This window comes from Babylonia areolata, chromosome 20, assembly GCF_041734735.1.
Source record: "Babylonia areolata isolate BAREFJ2019XMU chromosome 20, ASM4173473v1, whole genome shotgun sequence".
NCBI lineage: Eukaryota > Metazoa > Mollusca > Gastropoda > Neogastropoda > Buccinidae > Babylonia > Babylonia areolata.
This window is the reverse complement of record NC_134895.1, coordinates 51,410,241-51,435,240: the sequence shown is the minus strand read 5'-3', so window position 1 is coordinate 51,435,240 and position 25,000 is coordinate 51,410,241. Positions and strand designations below refer to the sequence as shown.

Here is a 25,000-nt window from a genome sequence, read left to right as displayed (position 1 = left end):
AATAAACACACACAGACACGCATCAATGCCACCTCCTGGTGTATCTCTCTGTGCATGCTCAACTACACACACACACATATGCATACACACACGCACACTCACACACACACACACACACACACACACATATGCACGCACGTACGCGAGCACAATCAATCCCTCTCTCTCCAGTCTCCCACTTCGCTGTCTCTTTCTCCCTCCCTCACACACCCAATCTCTCATTCAACCACCTCTCCTTTCTCTGTGTTTTGTTCTCTCTCTCCCCCTCTTTCTGTCAATCTGCCTCTCTAACTTCACCCCTTCTCTCACTCCCCTCATCCCCCCCCCCTCTCTCTCTCTCTCTCAATCCCTCTCTCTCCAGTCTCCTCCACTCTCTCTTTCTCTCTCCCTGCCTCCCCCCCCCCCTCCTTCCCCAACCCCCCTCTCTCTCTCTCTCTCTCTCTCTCAATCCCTCTCTCTCCAGTCTCCTCCACTCTCTCTTTCTTTCTCCCTGCCTCCCCCCCCCCTCCTTCCCCAACACCCCTCTCTCTCTCTCTCTCTCTCTCTCTCTCAATCCCTCTCTCTCCAGTCTCCTCCACTCTCTCTTTCTTTCTCCCTGCCTCCCCCCCCCAACCCCCCTTCTTCCCCAACGCCCCCCCTCTCTCTCTCTCTCTCTCTCTCTCTCTCTCTGTGTTATGTTCTCCCTAAGGAGCATCAGTGCCAACACCACTTTCACATTATAGATCACGCTCAGGTTAATTTTGCACACTGCCTGCCGCAGCCAAAGAGAGCTATGAATATTGATAGCCATGCATAACATGTTTCAAACACATGCAAAACAACGCACTCCAATACACAAACACGCCTTCACATTCACCCATCTTCTCCTGCCCCCTCCCCTCCCCGGCCGCCCCCTTCCCCCCTCTCCCCAGCCCCCCCCCCTCCCTCCCTCTCCCCGCCCTTCCCCCCTCTCCCCGCCCCCCCTCCCAAAACTCCTCTCCTCACTTAACCCCTTCAACAAACACACCACTACAAATCAAAACAATAGAAAAAAAAAACTGTTTAAGAATGCTAAAAACCAAGTACACCGCTTCCAAAGCCAAATGAGTGACAGACAGAGAAAGACAGAAACACAGACAGAGAGACAGAGAGACTGACACACACACACACACACACACACACACACACACACACACACACACACACTCACATACACACAACTCACATGTATGTATACAACACAACACAATACACACACACACACACACACACACACACACACACACACACACACAGGTCTACAACCCTCCTCCCCAAACACATGCACAAATACACACACTCATACCGAAACGCCCACACACACACACACACACGCATACACATCTACACCTTCCCTTCCCCACAAACACACACATAAACACACAAACACCAACACCCACCCCACATCCCCCTCCACACACACACACACACACATATACACACACACAAACACAATCAACTCACAGCGTTATGACTGTCGGCAGCCAGACGAGCAGCGTAGCGTGCTATCAACCTGTGCTCGTCATCAATGCGACATGAATCCACACTGGCCGTCAGCTTCCCTGGGCTGTCTCACACACACACACACAGAAAATGTACAGCCAACTTGACGGGCGCAAAAGCTGAGTGGTTAAAATGCTGGACTTTCAATCTGAGGGTCCCGGGTTCGAATTTCGGTGATAGTGCCTGGTGGGTAAAGGGTGGAGATTTTTCCAATCTCCCAGGTCAACATATGTGCAGACCTGCTTAGTAGTGCCTGAACCCCCTTCGTGTGTATACGCAAACAGAAGATCAAATACGCATGTTAAAGATCCTGTAATCCATGTAAGCGTTCGGTGGGGTATGGAAACAAGAACATACCCAGCATGCATACCCCCAAAAGCGGAGTACAGCTGCCTACATGGTGGGCTAAAAATGGTGTTAGACGTAAAAGCCCACTCGTGTACACACAAGTGAACGTGGGAGTTGCAGCCCAAGAACGAAGAAGAAGTACAGCAAACTTAACCCCTTGACTGCTGATCTTTTTTTGGCAAAATGATCGACGTGGCATGAATCTGAACTGAATCTAACTGGTGTCACTAACTTCAGTGGACAAATAATGCAGTTTCAGTTTCAGTTTCTCAAGGAGGCATCACTACATTCTAAGGAATCCATGTACACCACACAACATCTGCAGATGCCAGACCAGCAGCACTGCCCAATGCACACTAATGTTACATGTCTGTCTGAGTAGTGTGTATGTGTGCATGCCTGAAATCTGATTGAATGACACAGGAAACGGATGGTGTGCGCCCAACGGCAGCCATCAGTCGGCTCTACCCAGGTAGGCAGCCTGTTGTGCAAATGACCCCAAGTTTGTAAAGCGCTTAGAGCTTGATCTCCGACCGAGGCTAGGTGCTATATGAGTATCCATATCATCATGACCACTAGTCAGGCCTGGACTGCATGCATATATTATATATATAGTTTGCATGCCAGACCACCGGCTCCCCAAGAAACTGCTGTACAGCAAACTCCAGCATGGCAAGCGCTCCCATGGAGGCCAAAAGAAGCGCTTCAAAGACACTCTGAAAGCTTCTCTGAAGGCCTTCAACATCAGCCATGACACATGGGAGTTGAATGCAATGGACAGACCAAAGTGGCGTTCAGCTGTCCACAAAGGCGCCAAATCCTGTGAGGCCAACAGAATCGCTGCAACAGAGCAACGCAGACAGGCCAGGAAAAGCAGTGCCAGCAAGTCCCCGACAGCCGCCACCATCCCCTGTCCACACTGCGTCAGAACCTTCCGGGCGCGGACTGGCCTGACTAGTCATCTGCGCACCCACAGAGCCCAACCCACCCACCCCCAGGATGACTAGATGGTCCTCGTCGATTCCAACGGACGAACCACACATATCTGTGCGTATCTGATGGAGTGGATTTCTTCTTCAGAATTCTGCCAGAGGACAGCACTTTTGCTGCCATTGGGTTATTTATCGGTATGCCAAGTTTGTGCCGCACATGTGACCTCCGTTTATCATCTCATCCAAATGACAGGATGCTTAGTTTGATATTCCAGTCAAACTTGGGAGGCCCGCATGGACACTGCATTAGCATCTTAACCATTCTGCCATTTTCCTCCTGTGATATATATAATATATAATATGAAGTAATGCAAACCCAAAGGAGGGGGTGTAGGGGGGGAGCACAGACAAAAAATGACATTCTGGCCTGTAAAATTCCGTTTGACCTCAGTGAAGTGACAAGAATACTTGGCAGTCAAGGGATTAATATGAGCACAAACAAAAAGGAAATGAACACGACAAACTAGATGACATACACAACATCATCAATATTGCACTGTAATGAAGTTCAGTAACTTTCACTGTTTTAAATTAGACAGGCACATAATATCAAGCCACTGCTGACTTTCCAGTTTTCCAAGAACTTGCAGACAGGCCCAAAAAAGGTTAAGAGACACAAGCGCAAAGTTCCTGTGTTTGTCAAGATTCGTGACACTCCAACAGCCAACAACAAGTGAACATTCAGTCCCCTCTTCCCAGCATATAACATGGACCTAATGACAGAAAGAAGACTGTACCACAAAGGCTGCTGTAAATGCAACAAGAGAGGCAAGGCCTTCAAGACTCACTTGTGATAAATTACGTCCCCTAGCATTAATTACAGAGTAATTTCCCTTTTTTACTTTTTGCACCAAAACGTTTGCAAAATAAATAAAATTCCATGCTTAGCAAAAGAAGTTCCTGTTTGAACAAAATATGATAATAAGGACTCCTCTTGTTGTTGTGTCAGAATAAGAGGTCAAAGTGCCAAGTTTAGAGAATACAAAAAATATAAACATAACAGTAAATGCAGTTTGCATATAATTAGGCTTCTTTTTTTATTTTTTTGTGCCCATCCCAGAGGTGCAATATTGTTTTAAACAAGATGACTGGAAAGAACTGAATTTTTCCTATTTTTATGCCAAATTTGGTGTCAACTGACAAAGCATTTGCAGAGAAAATGTCAATGTTAAAGTTTACCACGGACACACACACACACACACACACACATATACACACACACACACACAGACAACCGAACACCGGGTTAAAACATAGACTCACTTTGTTTACACAAGTGAGTCAAAAAAGGCTCATATCATATCAAGTGTCACGGCTTTTAGTCTTTTTGCCTGATCATTGGGACTTTTTTTTCTTTTCTTTTTTGACCCTTTGAGCCCTGACCACCGCTTTACCGGTGGTGGGGAGGGGTGGCATAATGCCTGGCCACAGGCTGAGCGGTGCGTAAACACTTGTGTCGTGTTTTGCTATTGGTTGACTTATATTGAAGAGCCAATCAGAAAAAACGTAATATTCCAACGCCAGCGAACGCAGTACCAACATTGCCATGCCCCCTCACTGTGTTTTGTGCATGTGCTTTGGATAAAAAAGATCGATTTCTACCATGAAGCGTGCAGAGTCTCAACCTGACACGCCTCTTTTGATCAACTGATTTTGCATGCTCAGATTCATTTTCAACATCACTATCTGTAGCAAAATCATCCAATTTGAATTCCACCTCACTATCAGAGTAATCATTGTCATACTCTACTTCACACACACACACACCCTCCTACCCCCCAACCCCCAACACACGCGCACACACACACACACGGACGTTACCTGCGTGCATTAGAACTGCTGTCCAGGGAGGTGAGGTCTGCAGACTGTGAGGCCGAGCGGTCCCCCAGTCCGTTGTGAGCCACCACTGGTGTGGGGGGCCTGCAGCACAGACAACACCTTTCACAACACCTTTCACACCGCCTTTTCACACCGCCTTTCACAACACCTTTCACACCGCCTTTCACACCGCCTTTTACAACACCTTTCACAACACATTTCACACCGTCTTTCACACCGCCTTTTACAACACCTTTCACAACACCTTTTTACACTGCCTTTCACACCGCTTTTCACAACACCCTTCCTGATCAACCGGACATTCAACTCCTTCACAGCCAAGTTTCTCTGTGAAAAACACTCTCCTCGAGTCAAAATATTTCAGACTCAACGTGTTTCCTGATCAACCTGACATCTAACTCTTTCATGACCAAGTTTCTGTGTGAATAAAAACACACTCCTCAGTGTAAATATTTCAGACTCATCACGTTTCCTGATCAACCTGACATCTGACCCATTCACAGCCAAGTTTCTCTGGGAAAAACACTCTCCTCAGTGCCAAGTATTTCAGACTTAACATCGTTTCCTGATCAACCTGACATCTAACTCTTTCATGGCCAAGTTTCTATGTGGAAAACAAAACACTCCTCAGCGCCAAATATTTCAGACTCAACATGTTTCCTGATCAACCTGACATTTAACTCTTTCACCACCAAGTTTCTCTGTGAAAAACACTCTCCTCGGCGCAAAATATTTCAGACTCAATGTGTTTCATGATCAACCTGACATTTAACTCTTTCATGGCCAAGTTTCTATGTGAAAAACAAAACACTCAGCGCCAAATATTTCAGACTCAACGTGTTTCCTGATCAACCTGACATCTGACCCGTTCACAGCCAAGTTTCTCTGTGAAAAACACTCTCCTCAGTGCCAAGTATTTCAGACTTAACACGTTTCATGATCAACCTGACATTAAACTCTTTCACCACCAAGTTTCTCTGTGAAAAACACTCCTCAGCGCCAAATATTTCAGACTCAACATGTTTCATGATCAACCTGACATTAAACTCTTTCACTGCCAAGTTTCTATGTAAAAAAAAAAAAAAAAAAGAAAACGCTCCTCAGCGCCAAATATTTCAGACTCAAAGCTCTCAGTTGCAGGCTCTGGCTCGTGTGAAAATACCACAATGAACTTGTTCAGTTTAAGCAAGGTAAGGGGGTGAAGGTTAGTCACTGTTCTATTGTGTGGCAAACTGGCTGAAGCTGTCAAGATTTGTTACGATGTGATAAATTGTCCTTTCACCATGACCCCTTGATATCCACTATGGCAGGGAAAGAGTTGACATCAGTGCTCACTGTTTCACCTAACTTTATTCATTGTTTCTTGAAAGATTTCCTATGAATGAGCAAACATCCTCACTTCATTTGCACTTGTTTTAAAAACAAAATCCATCAAAAGTATGTCTCTGAACACTTACAGACTGCTTTAGCACTTTCGCTGCCAGGTTTCTATGCGAAAAACACTCACAAGCGCCAAATATTTCAAACCCTATGCTCTCAGTCACACAATTCGGTTTGTTTCAAAACAACACAGTGAACTTGTTCAGACGTAAGTCATTTTCCGACTGCATGGCAAGGCTGGCTGCAGCTGTGAAGCTTCGTAACAACATGAAAAACGGTTCCTTTAACAAGATCTCCTGTGTCAACTAAAGTCACCTACAGTGGTGAAAGAGTTAAACTTGAAACACACTCCCCCTGTGTAAATGAGAAATTAAGGGATATAACTGCTGAGGGAACAGGTGTCTTATAGTTCCTGAAGGGAGATGATTACATTCGTCTCCCTTCTTGATTTTGTGATCTCTCTTTAAAGTTTGTTCCACTGAAACAAATGAGGTCAAAGGTACTCATGCCTGGCTTTGATTTTAAACCAAGTAGCACGCAAACTAAAATAATGGAGTCTCCTGGGAAACTTGTAGATATCTACATATATTCTAACTCGACTGAGGTTCAGATCAATTTAAAAAGAAAACTACCTCTAAAAGTTTACTTTTTTGTTGTTCTTCTTCTATTTTTGCATGAACATCCTATACCTCCACGTCACACACACACACACACAAAGGCATATGCGCACACACACACACACACACACACACACAAAGGCATATGCACACACACACACACACACACACACACACACATACACACACACACACACACACACACACACACACACACACATGCGCACACACACACACACACACACACACTTACACAATAAAAGATAAATCTATGGTTTTTTCAGGCGCCTCTGGGAACTGCGGCAGCTTGTGGTTGGAGCGCTGGGGGGCACACTGGAATGACTTTTTGATGGAGTGCCCCAGCTGCTTGGTGCCCGATCTCTGAAACAGGGCAACGTCCTGTGTGATCATCCCGTCCAACTGGAGCTGTGGACCCACTGTTCTAAAAATAGGTGGATAGCGCATGCCTTCTTCAAGCCCCTCTTTGCTAACTGAAACCAGCGGAAGTGTTCAATCAGCCATTTTGCTACTCATGTTAGTACAGCACGAAGCGGTAACTTAATATATGTAGCCGAGTGCTCTGCTAGCTACAATGACTGCTTCACAGCAAGCTTTCACTTGCTTGCGGCGTTAGTTAAGCTGACATTCCTGTGTATGCCTCCACAGCACGTTTGTGCTGTGTGTCACTGCACTGGTTTCCTGTAATAACTTGGGTAAATAAACCACTGGCAGATATTTATCAAGATACAACATTTGGCATGTCGTGGACACAAAAGATACACGGTTACGGTTCAGAAACTACCACCAGTTAGCAGACAACTTCTCAACGGACTGACAGCTGGATATGATTGTCAGAATGGTGTCCAGCTGGCTTCAGCTTTCCTGGCCAATCAGCTATCCACCTATTTTCAGATCAGTGCTGTGGACCACGTTTAACTCAATGTACCCCAAAGCTACATGCCTCCTACAACTCCCCTGGACCAGCACTACATGAGACCACTGCAGTAAAAAGTAGGACTGTTCACTAAAACAGCACAAATCAATGGAGGATTGTTGATTTAGTCGGTCAAACAAAGCTTATTTTTATGCTTCCGGGATCCATAAATGGCTAAGTTTAGAACACCAACAGTACCAAACAACAATAAACAATACAGTGTACTGGTATGACAATACTCGTACCAGGTCCACAGGGGAAGTAATCATGGTAATTATGGCACGAGTTCACTTGTACCTGGAGTAGAATGAGTTAAATCTTTCTTTTTCTTCTTCATTCCTGGATAACGGAATCTAAAATGCTTATTTGATCTTCTACATGCGTATAACTCATGAAGGGGGTTCAGGTACTAGCAGGTCTGCACATCTGTTGATTTGGGAGATCAGAAAAAATCTCCACCCTTTACCCAACAGGTGTTGTGACCCGGATTCAATCCCTGGACCTTCAGATTGAAAGTCCAGGGCTTTAACGATTCGGCTGTTGCCAAAGGTTCAGACCATGTTCAAATAAGAAGCTTCATGTCAACAGTCTTGTGTAATGCCGTCCAACAGAAGCTGTGGACCACGTTCAAATAAGAAGCTTCTTGTCAACAAAGTCCTATGTGATCATACAAACCCAAAACACAGACACACGCACAAAAAAACACACACACATCCAACCACCACACACACACACACACACACACAACCAACACCCACAAGCACACCCCCCCCCCCCCCCTCCCCCCACCTACTAACCCACCTACACACACCCAACACACACACATCCCTTACCCACCCACCCACCCACCCAACACTTCACCCCCCCCCCCTCACCTACCCACCCACCTACACACACCCAACACACGCAAGCACACACATTCCTTACCAATCCCTCCCCCACCCCACCCCAACACACACACCCAACACACACACACACACATCCCTTACCAACATCTCTTCCCCCCCCCCACCCCAACACAAACACACATCCCCAACACACACATCCCCAACACACACACACACATCCCTTACCAACCCCTCTCCCCCTCCCCCAAACATACATACATCCAACACACACACACACACACACACACACGAGCCCCCCACCACCCCCACCCTCCCAACACCCCCCATCCCCCCCATGCCGCCCACACCCCCCAAAACTCACATAGCTGGTGTACTCCTTCATCTGGTGGTCAGGGTTGTGGATGCCGGACGTGCGGCCGCGCCAGAAGCAGTCCTGACACAGGTTGTACTTGAAGCAGTTCTGGCACTTGTAGCGGAACCCCGTGAAGGAGGCACGGTGACAACCCTCACACTGCACTGGGTGCACCACTGTTCAGAGAGGGGGGGTGTGGGGGTGGGGTGTTGGTAATATCTGCTGTGTGTGGGGGGGGGGGGGATGGTGGAGGAGTGGGGGGTGTTAGGGGGTGTTGGGGTGTGTGTGTGTAGAGGTGCGTGAGTGTGTGTTTGTGTGTGTGTGTAGAGGTGTGTGTGTGTGAGAGTGTGTGCGTGTGTAGGATGTGTGTGTATGTGTGTGTAGGGTGTGTATGTATGTGTGTGTGTTGGATGTGTGTTTTGTGTGTGTGTGTGTGTGTGTGTGTGTGTGTGTGTGTTTGTGTGTAGGGGTGGGGTGGTGTGGGGGTGTTCTTGTGTGAAGGAGAGTACTGGTGTGGGGCTGGTTGTCTGTATTATGTTTGCATGTGTGTGTGTGTGTGTGTGTGTGTGTGTGTGTGTGTGTGTGTGTGTGTGTGTGTGTGTGTGTGTCTGTGTCTCTGTGTGTGTGTTGGTGTGAGTTGCATGTAAATATATGTTTGTGTCCAGAATGGTTTGTATGTGGTCTGTGTGTGTGTGTGTGTGTGTGTGTGTGTGTGTGTGTGTGTGTATGTGTGTGTGTGTGTGTGTGTGTGTGTGGGTGGGTGTAGGGTGGTGTGGGGGTGTTCTTGTGTGAGGGAAAGGGTGTGAGGATGGGGATGTTTGTGTGTAGGCTTTTGCATGTGTGTTAGGGGGTGGGGTGTGTGTGAGTGTGTTGGTGTGTGAATGTATGTCTGTGTATAGAAGGGTTTGTCTCTGTGTGTGTGTGTGTGTGTGTGTGTGTGTGTGTGTGTGAGTGTGTGTGTCTGTGTGTCTGTGTGTGTACGCATGTGTTTGTATGCATGCACAAGCATGTATGCATGAATATGCATGCAATGAAGTGTACATGTACGTATATATATGTATGTATATATATATATATATATATATATATATATATATATATATATATATATATATATATATTAATGTGAGTTGTGTGCTAAATTATCAGTGCTTGTGCATGCATGATGTGGACATTCATTTATATGCATATGCAGGCATGCATGCAAACAAGAATATGTCAGTATGTATATCATTATGTGTACAAGGGTATACAAAGAATTAGAAACAACATACGAAGACAGACATACTGGGTTACTTGTGCATAATGTTTTCTACATCATAACAGTGTATCAACAGATGTTAATAACTGTATTGCATTGCACTGCATTGTACTGCATTCCACTGCATTACATTGTACAATTACTTTCTGTCTCGAAGATCTCTCTGTGTGAAATTTGGGATGTCACCGCAGTACATGCGCCAAGTGCATACCGTACAAGGGACCACAGTTTATCGTCCCATCCGAAAGACTAGCACCCAGATCACCACTGAATGCCTAGTGGAGAAGGGGCTGCAAAAATCCGGATCCACTGACCAGTGTGACGGCATTTTGCTATGATGTCAGCCAAGAGAGTGAGTAGGTCATAAACAACCAACTAGACAATGTGTGATATGCAGTTTAGGTTCAACGTTGATCAGGGGGCCACTTGTATCCCCTGAGTCTAAGGCTCAGCATGAGAAGGCAGCACCCAATCCTCTCTTTTCGCTGTTTTAACTCACTCCGGACAAATAGTTTTCTCCCTTGCTTTTCCCTACAGACAACCCATTTGTTAGGGTTAGGAAAAAAAATCGCAAAAAATACAAAACATAAAGTAACTGAATGAAACTCACTATACTTGACCCACTGACCCCTCTCATCACATCGTGTGAATGCCCACCCCCCTCCCTCTTCACTGCTCTCAGAAGCTAAGTCACTATCAGTACCTTCTTGCTGGTAGCTTTCTTTACTGCAGATACTTTATTCAACGTCTTCATTATCCTTGTGGATGTTGAAACCTTCAGTTTGAAGCATTCTAATCACTTCAGCAGCGGCAAAAGCCGCTCTCTGATCTAGTTTGCTCCAAAAATTTCCACTTCTATCGCCTGCGACGCCATTTTCGATACATATGCAAATTAGCTTGTCGTGTGGGGTCCTAACTCGCTGGCTCGCTGTGGAGTGTGTTGTTATGAAATCTCATGAAGAAACTTTCCATTAAACCCTTGACACATTCGCAATGCCCGGTGTAGCTGTGATTGTTGTGCTACCCCATGAGGAAAACGTGGAATATTTTTTAACTGTCGAAACCACTATAGCCTTCCATCATCAGGAACACTATAGCGTTCCATCGTCCGGAGTGAGTTAACCATCCCAAAAAGAAGTCCAGTGCCCATCCAGACCTGAACAGAGTGTGGAAAATCAGAGTAAAGTGCCCTACACAACACAACACCATGCCCAAAAAGAAGTCCAGTACCCATCCAGACCTGAACAGAGTGTGGAAAATCAGAGTAAAGTGCCCTTCACAACACAACACCATGCCCAAGTGGGGCCTCCAACCCTGATCACTGGTCAACACTGGATCTCACAGAAGTCCAACCCTGATCACTGGTCAACACTGGATCTCACAGAAGTCCAACCCTGATCACTGGTCAACACTGGATCTCACAGAAGTCCAACCCTGATCACTGGTCAACACTGGATCTCACAGAAGTCCAACTCTGATCACTGGTCAACACTGGATCTCACAGAAGTCCAACCCTGATCACTGGTCAACACTGGATCTCACAGAAGTCCAACCCTGATCACTGGTCAACACTGGATCTCAGAGAAGTCCAACCCTGATCACTGGTCAACACTGGATCTCACAGAAGTCCAACCCTGATCACTGGTCAACACTGGATCTCACAGAAGTCCAACTCTGATCACTGGTCAACACTGGATCTCACAGAAGTCCAACCCTGATCACTGGTCAACACTGGATCTCACAGAAGTCCAACCCTGATCACTGGTCAACACTGGATCTCAGAGAAGTCCAACCCTGATCACTGGTCAACACTGGATCTCACAGAAGTCCAACCCTGATCACTGGTCAACACTGGATCTCACAGAAGTCCAACCCTGATCACTGGTCAACACTGGATCTCACAGAAGTCCAACCCTGATCACTACCGATTCTGCCATGGCGTCCGCCCAAAACCATCCCCCCCAACCCACCTGCCCCACACCACCCAGCCCCACCACCCCTTTCCGACATGCAGTACAATGAGGTGAAAGGTCAGTCAGTCAGTGAGTGGCCGCCACTTGCCTGTCTCTACCTGTCCCATGCGTGTTAGTGTGGGCAGCCACATCAGGTACTGAGGGCCAGGCACCGCCATCAGCACCGTCAGAAAGTCATTCACATTCACCTGCGAGTTCTGGAAATAACAACAACAGCAGGACGTCCCATGCAAATCTCTCTCTCTCTCTCTCCATATATATATATATGTATGTATGTATTTATATTTATATGTACATTTATATACATGTGTGTGTGTGTGTATGTGTGTATGAATCTCTCTCTCTCTCTCTCTCTCTCTCTCTCTCTCTGTCTGTATATATGCTGTGCAAACCAGCCTTCCTCTTGGCGGTACACTGCACCAACATGGGCATAAATGAGAGCTTTTTAAAACCACCACCCCACCCAAAACACAAATACAGTTTCAAAGGTTAAAAGTTTAACCAAGACTGTTTTTTCGGTGTGTTCTCCATTATATTATGAAAAAAACAAAGACATCCAGGCCTGGGTCTAATGTGTAATCTAATATAGATAGGTAGATAGATAGATAGATATACATGTATACACACACACACACACACACACACACACACACACACACACACATGTATACACTTACAAACTGTTATGATTCCAGATAAATAATGTCTAAACTTATTCAGCCCTGCACCCTTAACAATGCCAAGGCGTCAAAATTCCATTTCATTAAGACTGTGTACACATTACTACTTCTGTGCACAACCCACAAACAAAGGGAACTAACTTCTACAGTACTTCTGGCTGTCTCCCCATGTGTCAATCTGAAGGGGGGAAAACAAAGGCCAATTTGACGGGCGCAATAGCCAAGTGCTTAAAGCGTTGGACTTTCAATCTGAAGGTCCCAGTTTTGAATCTCGGAAACAGCGCCTGGTGGGTAAAGGGTGGAGATTTTTCCAATCTCCAAGGTCAACATATGGGCAGATCTGCTAGTGCCTGAACCCCCCTTCGTGTGTATAAGCAAGCAGAAGATCAAATACGCACTTTAAAGATCCCGTAATCCATGTCAGCATTCGGTGGGTAATGGAAATACGAACATACCCAGCATGCACACCCCCAAAAATGGAGTATGGCTGCCTACATGGCGGGGTAAAAATGGTCATACACCTAAAAACCTACTCGCGTACATACAAGTGAATGTGGGAATTGCAGCTCACAAACGAAGAAGAGGAGAAAAAAAAGGTCAGTTTCAGAAAATGTTCTTTGTTTTTCGGCTTCAATATGACAGGGAAACTGCCCAGGCTGTGAACCCCCCAGTGTTGAAAGGGTTAAATGGAGCAGTGAAGTGCTGTCACACACTCACAGTGATGATCCAGGATGAATAATGACCTGAACTGGTGGAGAATTGTTACACACTTACAATCAATGATGAATCAAGATGAATAATGACTTGCATGGAGCGGTGAAGTATTGTTACACACTTACAATCAATGATGAATCAAGATGAATAATGACTTGCATGGAGCGGTGAAGTATTGTTACACACTTACGATCAATGATGAATCAAGATGAATAATGACTTGTATGGAGCGGTGAAGTATTGTTACACACTTACAATCAATGATGAATCAAGATGAATAATGACTTGCAAGGAGCGGTGAAGTATTGTTACACACTTACAATCAATGATGATCCAAGATGAATAATGACTAGAATGAAGCAGTGAAGTGTTGTTTTGTTGTTGTAATAAACAACAAACAACCCATGCCAACACACACAAATATACTTTCAAACAGTGATGATACAAGATGAGGTATGCCTTATATATAACAGTGAAGTGAGGATTTTTCTTCTTCTTTTTTTTTTAAATAAACGGTGACTCATGCAAATGTATACCTGCAAACAGCGACAATCCAGCATGAAATATTTCTTGTCTGGAACAGTAAAGTGCACTTTCTCAATGACAGACAAATCAAGCAAAGATCTGCCAATAGCGACAATTCAACACAAAATAAATCTTACCTTGATCAGTAAAATGCAGTTGCTCACCAAAGCTGACCAACCGTACATGCTATGATGCCTTCATCATTAACTCTCTCTGTTCCATTCACTTTTATACAAAGAGGAAAAGCAGTCTCCACAGTATACAAAACACCCTGTTAGATTCACGACAAAAAGCAATTTTCTTTGGTGTAATGTAACACTCACTGTATACAGGAACTTAAATGAACGATTAACAGAAGCATTACAGTTAGGCCAACAGCAAAGTGGTGACTGTATAATCAACGGTTTCTCCGCTGCAACGGGAAGTCATTTACAGTCTTTTGTGAGGGACTATGACTCTTAACCTTCGCTGGCTATCGTGGGTCGTACACAACCCAGAAGGGTACAAAAACGCATATATCTCAGCCAATTCTTAATATTTTTCTATAAAATTTCAGAAATGCTTCCTACACCTAAAAGGCCAACTTTTGCAAAAAAATGAAAAAAATTCATTAATTAGTTAATGAGTAATTAAAGGTGGTGTTTTAACTACGCACGGACACTTGTGTGGGTCGTGTATGACCCATGTTTTTTAAAGAGGTAAAAAACGTGGTCACCCCTCGAACGCTCGTGTGGGTCATGCACGACCCATATCTTCTTAATAGTGATTTCAGAAGGTTTAATTTGCAATAAGTGAAGGAAAATAAAGAAGTTTTACTTTCAATAGCCTCACTACCCCACTACTCTCCCACTACTGTGTCTCAGTCTCTCTCTCTCTCTATCTCTCTCTCTCTCTTTCTCTCTCTCTCTCTATCTGTGTGTGCATAAGTAGGGTTTGTATGTATGTGCATGTGGTGTTATGCGTTTGTGTGTGTGATCAGTTGTGTGTGCGTGTGTGTGTGTGTGTGTGTGAGTGTGTGTGTATGTGCGTGTGTGTGAATGCGTGAGCACATGTTTCTTCTGAGTGTATGTGTTTGTGTGAGTCTGTGTGTGCATATGCAAGCGCATGTGTGTGTAATCAGTTGTTACGATATCTTTTCCTTTTCTATATTTTGTTATAAGCTTTGGAGGAATATACAGGTTTTTGTCTCTTTACAAAGTATGGGTCGTGCACAACCCACACAAGCTTTGGAGGAATATACAGCTTTTTGTCTCTTTAAAAGGTATGGGTCATGGACGACACACATGAACTTCCGTGTGTAGTCAAAAGCGACAGCGGTATGGGTCGTGGACGACCCACATGAGCTTCCGTGTGTAGTCAAAAGCGACAGCCAGCGAAGTTTAAACTAGTGGACAAAATTGCACTAGCTCTTAGTGCTGCAGCTTTGGGGGCTTGTTGGCCTTTGGGGACCATCCAAACACTGACTGTCCTAAAGCCCTCTTGGGAACCATCCAAACACTGACTGTCCTAAAGCCCTCTTGGGGACCATCCAAACACTGACTGTCCTAAAGCCCTCTTGGGGACCATCCAAACACTGACTGTCCTAAAGCCCTCTTGGGGACCATCCAAACACTGACTATCCTAAAGCCCTCTTGGGGACCATCCAAACACTGACTGTCCTAAAGCCCTCTTGGGGACCATCCAAACACTGGCTGTCCTAAAGCCCTCTTGGGGACCATCCAAACACTGACTGTCCTAAAGCCCTCTTGGGGACCATCCAAACACTGGCTGTCCTAAAGCCCTATTGATCAAGAAAGAGGGAATGTATTCTGGGCAAGACACGCTCCACTGTAATCAAAGTCTGGCCCAGATAGTTGGGACAGCAGCTACCTCCTCTGCTGCTCTGATGGTCATAGTCCAACATGACTACAATACAAAAACATACCATATACACTGTTCTTCTTTTCTATGTCAGTCAAACAACCATGGTATTCCCGTCATGTGGGGGAAAACTGCAGTTGTCAAATGATTCATACATTTCAGCACATTTGACTAGTTTTGTTTTTTACAACAAAAAAACAACAACATGCCTTTGCAAATTCAGAATAAAGAAAATGCAAATGAATTAGTGATCCTAAGTGATAAAACAAAACAAAAAACAAACAAAAAAACAACAACAACACCAGAAGCATGACACAAATTAAACAGACATACCACATCAAAACAGCTGCGTGACGCCGACTCTGTGTAGCCGAACGACGGACCTTCAAAGATGGCTGTCGGAAGGGCCAGTAACTCTCGAAGATACTCATCAAACTTGTTCCACACCATGTGACCACTGGAGTCTGAGATCTGTGTGAAAATGTCTGGGGAAAAACACCATGCACAGTCAGCATCTTCATTAATGTGATTTTTTTTTTTTTTTTAATTCAAAAATATAAAAAAATAAAAAGAACAAACAAAACAAGACTCAAGACTAGATTACCCAGTTTTTTAGAAACTCACTGTTCAACACGTTCAAACATTAAAATAAACTGCAAATAAAGTAAAGCTTTATCATTTTAAGATCAGACCCAGGATTACAAAGAAACAAACTTACTCTTTGCACAAATCACATAAAACCATAAAGAAATGGATAGATACATAATATATATTCCATGTGCAAAAGTATCAACCTACATGTCATGAACGCTCACATCATCCACATCATTTAGCTATTCTTGTTATCATGTATCAAATTAGCGCAAAGCACCACACTTTTCTGAAAGAATAGAATAGAGAATAAATTAACAACAACAAAACTCCATAGACAGACCAGATCATAATTCGTACACAATTAGAAAGGGAAAAAAAGTTCCAAGTTCAGTTCTTCTAAGTGTCAGAGCCGCTACTTACAGCGCAGCTTGTCAATCAGTTTGCCAGCACACATGTGGGAGAGGGCCACCTTGACAGCAAAGGTTCGAACCTGACCCATCGATTCCCTGCAACACACACAGCCCACTGTACACAACATCATTCTACAACCTAAGACAACTACTCACCTACGAGAAGAAGATGACGAAGAAGACAAACACTTCATGCTTAATACTGAACACTGCCAAACTGACTAAACAACACAGCAGTGCAGGGTCTCCTCTGGAGAGTGGCCTCTACAGTGACCAAACAATGTTAGCTCCCTGTGGAAGGCTCAATGCTCGGCTTGTAACACAGACTGACATAACCTTAAAAGTCGGGCCTACAGCAAAGTGACAGTTGTATGATCAACAGTTTCTCTGCTGCAATGGGAATTCGTTTACAGCTTAGTCTTTTGTGAAGGACTATGACTCTCAATCTAGGAGGCAAGACTGCACTAGCTCTTAGTGCTGCAGCCTTGGGGGCTAGTTGGCCATTGGAGATCATCCAAACGCCAACTGTACTAAAGCCCTCTTGGCCAAGAAAAATGGGGATGTAACTTGGGCAAGACACTCTCCACTATGATCAGTCTAGCCCAGATAGTATGGACAGCAACTGCCTCCTCTGCTGTTCTGATGGTCATAGCTGGATGTAGGTGGGCTGTCATACAAAAACTATACACAATGCTTCCTGTGGACTGTCGGCCTTGGGGCTGTAGTAGAATGATCCTGGGTGTGACCGCTGGGTGAGAGGGAGGGTAAACGCAGGATGGGGGAGGGGAATATGGATGAGGGGTCTGGAGGTAAATCCAATCAAACAGTACAAAAGACTGGACAGAAAAGTTTAAACACACACGCACGCACGCACGCACGCACGCACGCACACACACACACACACACACACACAAAGTGTTGCTTATCCAAAAGAACATCTCAAAATCCCTCAACAAAAATCACTGCGTATTAGAGAAGTTTCTTTACATAACATAAAGCCATTCCCTAATTCAGATCAACTCAAATCATGACACAGAAAAAAAAATTCTGTGAATGTTGACAAAGAGAGGTCTGAAGAAATTTGGGGGAGACCTTGGTTACAGAACAGTCGCCTTGTACGCCAAGCTTCTTCAGAGGCACAGAGAACACAACTTTTTTTCCTTCTCTGCCCAACACTCCTTGTCCTCTCAGTGACAGCACTGATAAGTCTCTGGACGCTCATACTGAATCTCCACCCACACCCTAGAACCACCCCCAGGTTTGTCAAGGAACACTCCCTCCCCCTGCACCCTACCCTCCAAAACCTCCTAGATGAGACACCCCCACACCCCCCCCACACCCACCCCACCTGTCGCAGGTGTTGAGCGGTCAGCTGAGGGTGAACACCATACACAAAGCTTCCCCCCAAACACCCCCTCCCCCCAACACTTCTCCACCCCACAACCTCCTAGACAAGACCAAAATCTACCCGGTCCGCCCCACCTGTCGCAGGTGTTGAGCGGTCAGCTGAGGGTGAACACCATACACAAAGCTTCCCCCCAAACACCCCCTCCCCCCAACACTTCTCCACCCCACAACCTCCTAGACAAGACCAAAATCTACCCGGTCCGCCCCACCTGTCGCAGGTGTTGAGCGGTCAGCTGAGGGTGAACACCATACACAAAGCTTCCCCCCAAACACCCCCTCCCCCCAACACTTCTCCACCCCACAACCTCCTAGACAAGACCAAAATCTACCCGGTCCGCCCCACCTGTCGCAGGTGTTGAGCGGTCAGCTGAGGGTGAACACCATACACAAAGCTTCCCCCCAAACACCCCCTCCCCCCCACACTTCTCCACCCCACAACCTCCTAGACAAGACCAAAATCTACCCGGTCCGCCCCACCTGTCACAGGTGTTGAGCGGTCAGCTGAGGGTGAACACCATACACCAAGCTTCCCCCCAAACACCCCCTCCCCCCACACTTCTCCACCCCACAACCTCCTAGACAAGACCAAAATCTACCCGGTCCACCCCACCTGTCGCAGGTGTTGAGCGGTCAGCTGAGGGTGAACACCATACACCAAGCTTCCCCCCAAACACCCCCTCCCCCCACACTTCTCCACCCCACAACCTCCTAGACAAGACCAAAATCTACCCGGTCTGCCCCACCTGTCACAGGTGTTGAGCGGTCAGCTGAGGGTGAACACCATACACCAAGCTTCCCCCCAAACACCCCCTCCCCCCACACTTCTCCACCCCACAACCTCCTAGACAAGACCAAAATCTACCCGGTCCGCCCCACCTGTCACAGGTGTTGAGCGGTCAGCTGAGGGTGAACACCATACACAAAGCTTCCCCCCAAACACCCCCTCCCCCCACACTTCTCCACCCCACAACCTCCTAGACAAGACCAAAATCTACCCGGTCCGCCCCACCTGTCGCAGGTGTTGAGCGGTCAGCTGAGGGTGAACACCATACACAAAGCTTCCCCCCAAACACCCCCTCCCCCCAACACTTCTCCACCCCACAACCTCCTAGACAAGACCAAAATCTACCCGGTCTGCCCCACCTGTCACAGCGGTCAGCTGAGGGTGAACATCATACACAAAGCTTCCTCCCCGAACACCCGCTCCCCACACACTCCACCACCCCACAACCTCCAAGACAAGACCAAAACCCACCCACCCCACCTGTCTTAGGTGTTGAGCAGCCAGCTGAGGGTAAGCCCCACACAACACTTCCCCCGAACACCCTTTCCCCCAACACCCTCAACATCCCCAAAACTCCTTTGATCAGAAGCCCCACACATAACACTTTCCGTACACCCCTTCCCCCTGCACTCCCTCCCAACATCCCACCCCCAAAACCTCCAAGACTAGAACCCCCCCCCCCTCACCCCCCACCTGTAATAGCTGTTGAGCAGCCAACTGAGGGTGAGAATCACTTTCCAAACACCCCCAACCCCCGCACTCCATCCCAACACCCCCACACCTCCAGACGTCCAAGACAAGACCCATACCCACACCCACACCCCACCACCCACACCTCACCACCCACTCCTGTCGTAGGTGTTGAGGAGCCAGCTGAGGGTGAACCCCACATTTCCAAACACCCCCTGCCCCCAAACCCACCCCCCGAAACCTCCAAGATGATACACACACCCACCCCCACACCCACACCCACCCACACCCACCCATCCCCACCTATCATAGGTGTTGAGAACCCAACTGAGGGTAAGCCCCACACACATTTTCCAAGCACCCCATCCACCCAACCTCCAAGACATGACCCACACCCAACCACACCCCCACCCCCACCTATCGTAGGTGTTGAGAACCCAGCTGAGGGTAAGCCCCACACACAACACTTTCCAAGCACCCCCTCCATCCCAACCTCCAAGACAAGACCCACACCCATACACACCTGTCGTAGGTGTTGAGCAGCCAGCTGAGGGTGAGCCCCACGCACTCCTCCACATTGACGTGCTGTGGGGGCGGCAGGCGCTTGTTGAGCTGGCTGAAGACGGTGGTCAGCACGGCCTCCAGGCGGCTGATGCCCAGGTCCAGCTGGGCGTCCGCACTGTTCAGCCCGTTCTCCCGGAACGCCTCGATCATGTTCCAGATGTCCACCTGGTGCACTGGGCAGGGATTCCACGTCCCACAGGGTTTATTTTGGTGTGGGATTTTTTTTTTTTTGTGATACCTGGTTCCCTGATGTTTATTTTTGACAACACTTCCCCCAACACCTTTTCCCCCCAACACCCTCAACATCCCCAACACTCCTTTGATCAGAAGCCCCACACATAACGCTTTCCGTACACCCCTTCCCCCTGCACTCCCTCCCAACACCCCCCAGATTCACTGGAATTCAGTGATGTGCTTTGTTTTGCTGTGATTTGCACCTGTGTCATTTGAGACTGTGATGGCGCCTGTGTCGATTTACTTTTTTTTTTTTCTTTTCTTTCTTTTTTTTCTCTTTTTCTTTTTTTTAATGTCACTTAGTCAGATATATTTTAGCCAATGTCATGTGAGACTGTGCTGACTTTGTACATATTTTACAACATTTGGTCTTAAATCTGTATATTTTATTGTAAAGCACAGTGAGCCCCATCTGACATGGGGATACTGCGCTATGAAAGCCTGCACTTTATTTTATTTTTATTATCATTTATTCAGTCTAGAGTTATACATGCGTGTGACTGACTGGTGTGAAAGCACAAAATGTCACAAAGTTACAATTTCTCCCAGTTTGAAAGCTTTATAAATTTTTTTTTTTTTAAATTAAGAAAATTTTCAAACAGTTTCAGGAGAGATTGATAACATCAGTAAGTTCATAAATGATGCAGGTTGTCGATAATATTTAGGCGGAATGATTTCTTCTGGAATGTTCTGAAGAGATGAACACCAACAAACAGGGAGAGGCACAAAGAGAGTGGCAAGGCTTTCAAGACCCATGTAGTGATCAGCCATTTAATCACAAGGCCTTCAAGACTGATGTATGGTAACCCACTACACAAATATGCTTGCAGGCAGGAAAAATCAATCAATCAATCAATCAATCAGACAATCAATTAATTGATCAATCAATCTAAATGGTGGCACTGCGCTGTCGCGATGTACTCTCCCTGGGGAGAGCAGCCCAAATTTCTCATGAAGATGTCTGTTGTGACAAACAAGAAATTATCGCAGTGCAGTACAATACAATACAATACAATACAATACATGTGATACATCACACAAATTATGGCATCGCAACAAGACCTAATCTCTTTAGTATCTACATACTTTTCAAATTATTATCATATTATATATATATATATATATATATATATATATAGAGAGAGAGAGAGAGAGAGAGAGAGATAGAGATACATACATACATACATACATACATACATACATACATATAAATAGCTTTCAATACTCACTGTGTGATAACCCACTTTGAAACGACTACAGAAATTATGGAACAACAAAAAAAAACGTGACCCCCCTTTATCAAGTTTCAGAAGTTTATACCTGGTACACCTGCAGCCTTTGAAAATGACCAAATCATTTTCAATCAATCGGCACCTCCTCTAAAGAAAAGTTTAGGTAAGCCAGACATGGCACTGATGGCAGTCATTAGTTATGACCAAGATGCATCCAGTTCTAATGTTCTCCTCTGTGGATTTCACCGTGCTGTTTTAAAAGACCCCAAAACATACAGACAGAACCAGTCCAACCACAAGACATACTTTTGCCCATCTGTTAATAATGGTGCATTCACATATCTTGTGATCTATCAGGAATGGGTTAAAACTTCCGGGAAGAAATGTAAACCTAGGTATGTTGAACCAAAAACCACACTCAATCAATATGTATCAAATCCAACAATTTTTGACAGTTTGATATCAACACACACACACACACACACACAAACATACACACACACATGCACGCACACACGCACGCACGCGCGCGCACACACACACATGCACATGATGTAGGAGCTTACATTAAAATCACATACAAATCAAACCTTCCATCAACACTTACAGTTTGTTCTTTTTTGAATAAAGCGCAATTTGCAGGCAGTGCGATACGTAGCGAAGCGGATCACATCAAAGTTCTGTGCTCCTGGAAACAGACCACAAGCGCAATTCATTGTCATTCCTTTATTCATTTATCAATTCAATCATTCATCAATCCATCCTCTGCCCATACTGTCAGCATAATGTGCCACATATACAACTGTGAACTAATCATTCTTCTTTTCCTCTTTTACTTTCTGTGCTCCTTCAGACCCTGGCTGAATTCCAGTGAATCTGTTTTATGGCAGATACACAGGTGACCAAACGCTCTGTGAACATGGACAGCAGGCTGGTTGGTTGACTGGCTTCTTGGTTGACTAACTGGCTAGGCTGCGATGTCTGGCTCCAAAAGCTAAGCACACAAAACAACCGCCATGAGACTTTCCATTATTTGAAATGATCCAGATGAAGGCAGGTGCTATGATGCAACCCAACAAAACCCAAGAACCCTTCCCCCCAAGAAAAACAACAACACAAACACAAAAAAACAGTGAGGAGCAGATGCCTGACTATGAGTGTTAGTGAGACACTTAGAGCTTGGTCTCTACTGAGGATAAGTACTGTATAAGGAAGTATCCAGGAATCTATCAGGAATGGGTTAAAAGTTCCGGGAAGAAATGTAAACCTAGGTATGTTGAACCGAAAACCACACTCAATCAAATCAAACAATTTCGGACAGTTTGATATCCACACACACACACACACACACACACACACACACACACACACACACACACATACACATAATGTGATGATGATGATGTTGTTTTGTTGTTTTTTTGAGGGGGAGGGGGGCGTGGGCGGGTGGGGGGGTTTGGGGGGGGGGGGGGGAAGGTAATGGGTTGTAGCATGTAATGGATCAGTCTACACAATCTGACACCTCCCTGAAAACTGAAGCTGAAACTGTTGTACCACGAGACTGGGCTGCATGCGGTACCTGCTTGCTGCAAAACATTCCTGGGACTGTCCACTGTACTGAGGATGACTAATTAATTGTGCTGCCTTCCATTACCTTCTGCACTGGTTGGTAATCACAAAGCATAACTTGTATCATGTATGTGTACATAATCACTGAACAACGCCTCAGATAAAAAAGCATTAAATCATAGTCTTCTTTTTTAGGCCAATTAAGGGTGCATTCAAACCTTATAAACCTGACATCAGGAAAGGAATTCAAACCTTATAAACCTGACATCAGGAAAGGAATTCAAACCTTATAAACCTGACATCAGGAAAGGAATTGTCAAAGCAGCAGGTCTCCAAACCTGATTCCTTTACATCAAAAACATTCACTCCCCGGCACTTCATCAACGCAGGCATTCATGCCTACTCTGACAGTAATTACAAATGGATATTCCTGTCTGACAAGACATGAGTGAAAAAAAGTATATTATTTATATATATATATATATATATATATATACCAGTATATATATATATACCAATATATATATACATATACATATATATATATATATATATATACCAGTATATATATATATATATATATATAACAAAGTTGAAAACCAACACCTATTTTATTCAACAACAAAAATGAAAATCTGAATTTCCCCTGCCACCCGGCAGTGTGGTCACAGAGTACGCTTATAACAGGTGACGTAATGCTATTTTTTACATCATCTTTCTGACTTTTTTTCTCTTTTTTTTTTAAACACACAGAGTGCATCCAGAGCACTTACTCATTTCTTTCAGAAGCTGTTTCTGTTGCATGCCTGCCTTGGCGGCACTGCCAGACATGTCCGAGGTCACCATTTCCTCCCCTGCTGCTCCAACCAGATAGCCTGAAACACCATAACATACACCCCTTGAGTATTCAGCATCATACAGCCGGCAACACCATAATATACATCTCTCTCTCTCTCTCTCTCTCTCCACACACACATATATATATATACACACACACACACATCCATACAGTATTCGCCGCCACACAGCCTGCAACACCATCATTTATACACACATACAGTATTCAACATCATGCAAATTATAAATAACAATCACTGCATTTTGTGGATACAAGAATGTTGGTTTTGTGTGCTGAGATTTGAGGAACCCCAGTGTTGAGCTGCACAGTGGGCACAACATGTGACAACACTAACTAGCAGGGAATCCAGCTCCCTCGCCCTTTGCCAGCGGTCCTCAGGCACCCACCCACCTTTCTGGTTCAGCTCTTTGTTGATGTTGTCGATGACTGACGCAAAGCGCTGCTGATTAACGGCCAGACACTCCATGGTGGCAGCGGAGTCAATGGCTGAGCGACAGCTGCTGAAGGTCTCAGTGTCCTCACACCGCTGGTTTCCGTCCCTGCTTAGCGGACGCCTACTGACCGACTGGTGCTAAGGATTCGGGTTGTGGTCATTGACACACTGACCAACACACAGGCCAGGGATTACAAGTCAACAGTCACATTCTGCTTTGCAATGGCACGCTGTGCTGTTCCACATGCTGTCTCACCACTGGCGCAAGGGACACCCACTCATGGTCTCTCTAAGTCTAATCAGATGGGGATGTTGGCAGCATCGCTCACTCACATAGATCTGTAACCTGTGATCATACCCAGGCTCTCCACCTCACGTGG

The 25,000-nt window shown here is 45.5% G+C and overlaps 1 protein-coding gene across 5 annotated transcripts in view; it reads right to left on the bottom strand.

Annotated features, from left to right (window-relative positions):
- The window catches only part of LOC143294705 (dystrobrevin beta-like), a 109,486-nt gene that overhangs the window by 61,877 nt on the left and 22,609 nt on the right, over positions 1-25,000 (bottom strand). For 3 of the 5 annotated variants that reach the window (XR_013056913.1, XM_076606113.1, XM_076606114.1), the window contains 11 exons: positions 24,578-25,000; positions 24,102-24,203; positions 22,367-22,447; positions 20,253-20,466; positions 16,859-16,944; positions 16,178-16,329; positions 12,154-12,262; positions 8,841-9,007; positions 6,951-7,078; positions 4,683-4,781; positions 1,483-1,585 (listed from right to left, as the gene is read on the bottom strand). The exon at positions 24,578-25,000 is cut by the window's right edge. Coding sequence is in view for 4 of the 5 variants with exons in the window: in XM_076606113.1 (XP_076462228.1) it covers positions 1,483-1,585; positions 4,683-4,781; positions 6,951-7,078; positions 8,841-9,007; positions 12,154-12,262; positions 16,178-16,329; positions 16,859-16,944; positions 20,253-20,466; positions 22,367-22,447; positions 24,102-24,203; positions 24,578-24,653 (1,317 nt within the window). In the remaining variant the exon portion in view is untranslated. The remainder of the gene's footprint in view (positions 1-1,482; positions 1,586-4,682; positions 4,782-6,950; positions 7,079-8,840; positions 9,008-12,153; positions 12,263-16,177; positions 16,330-16,858; positions 16,945-20,252; positions 20,467-22,366; positions 22,448-24,101; positions 24,204-24,577) is intronic. The other 2 variants (XM_076606115.1, XM_076606116.1) reach the window with 2 other exon arrangements.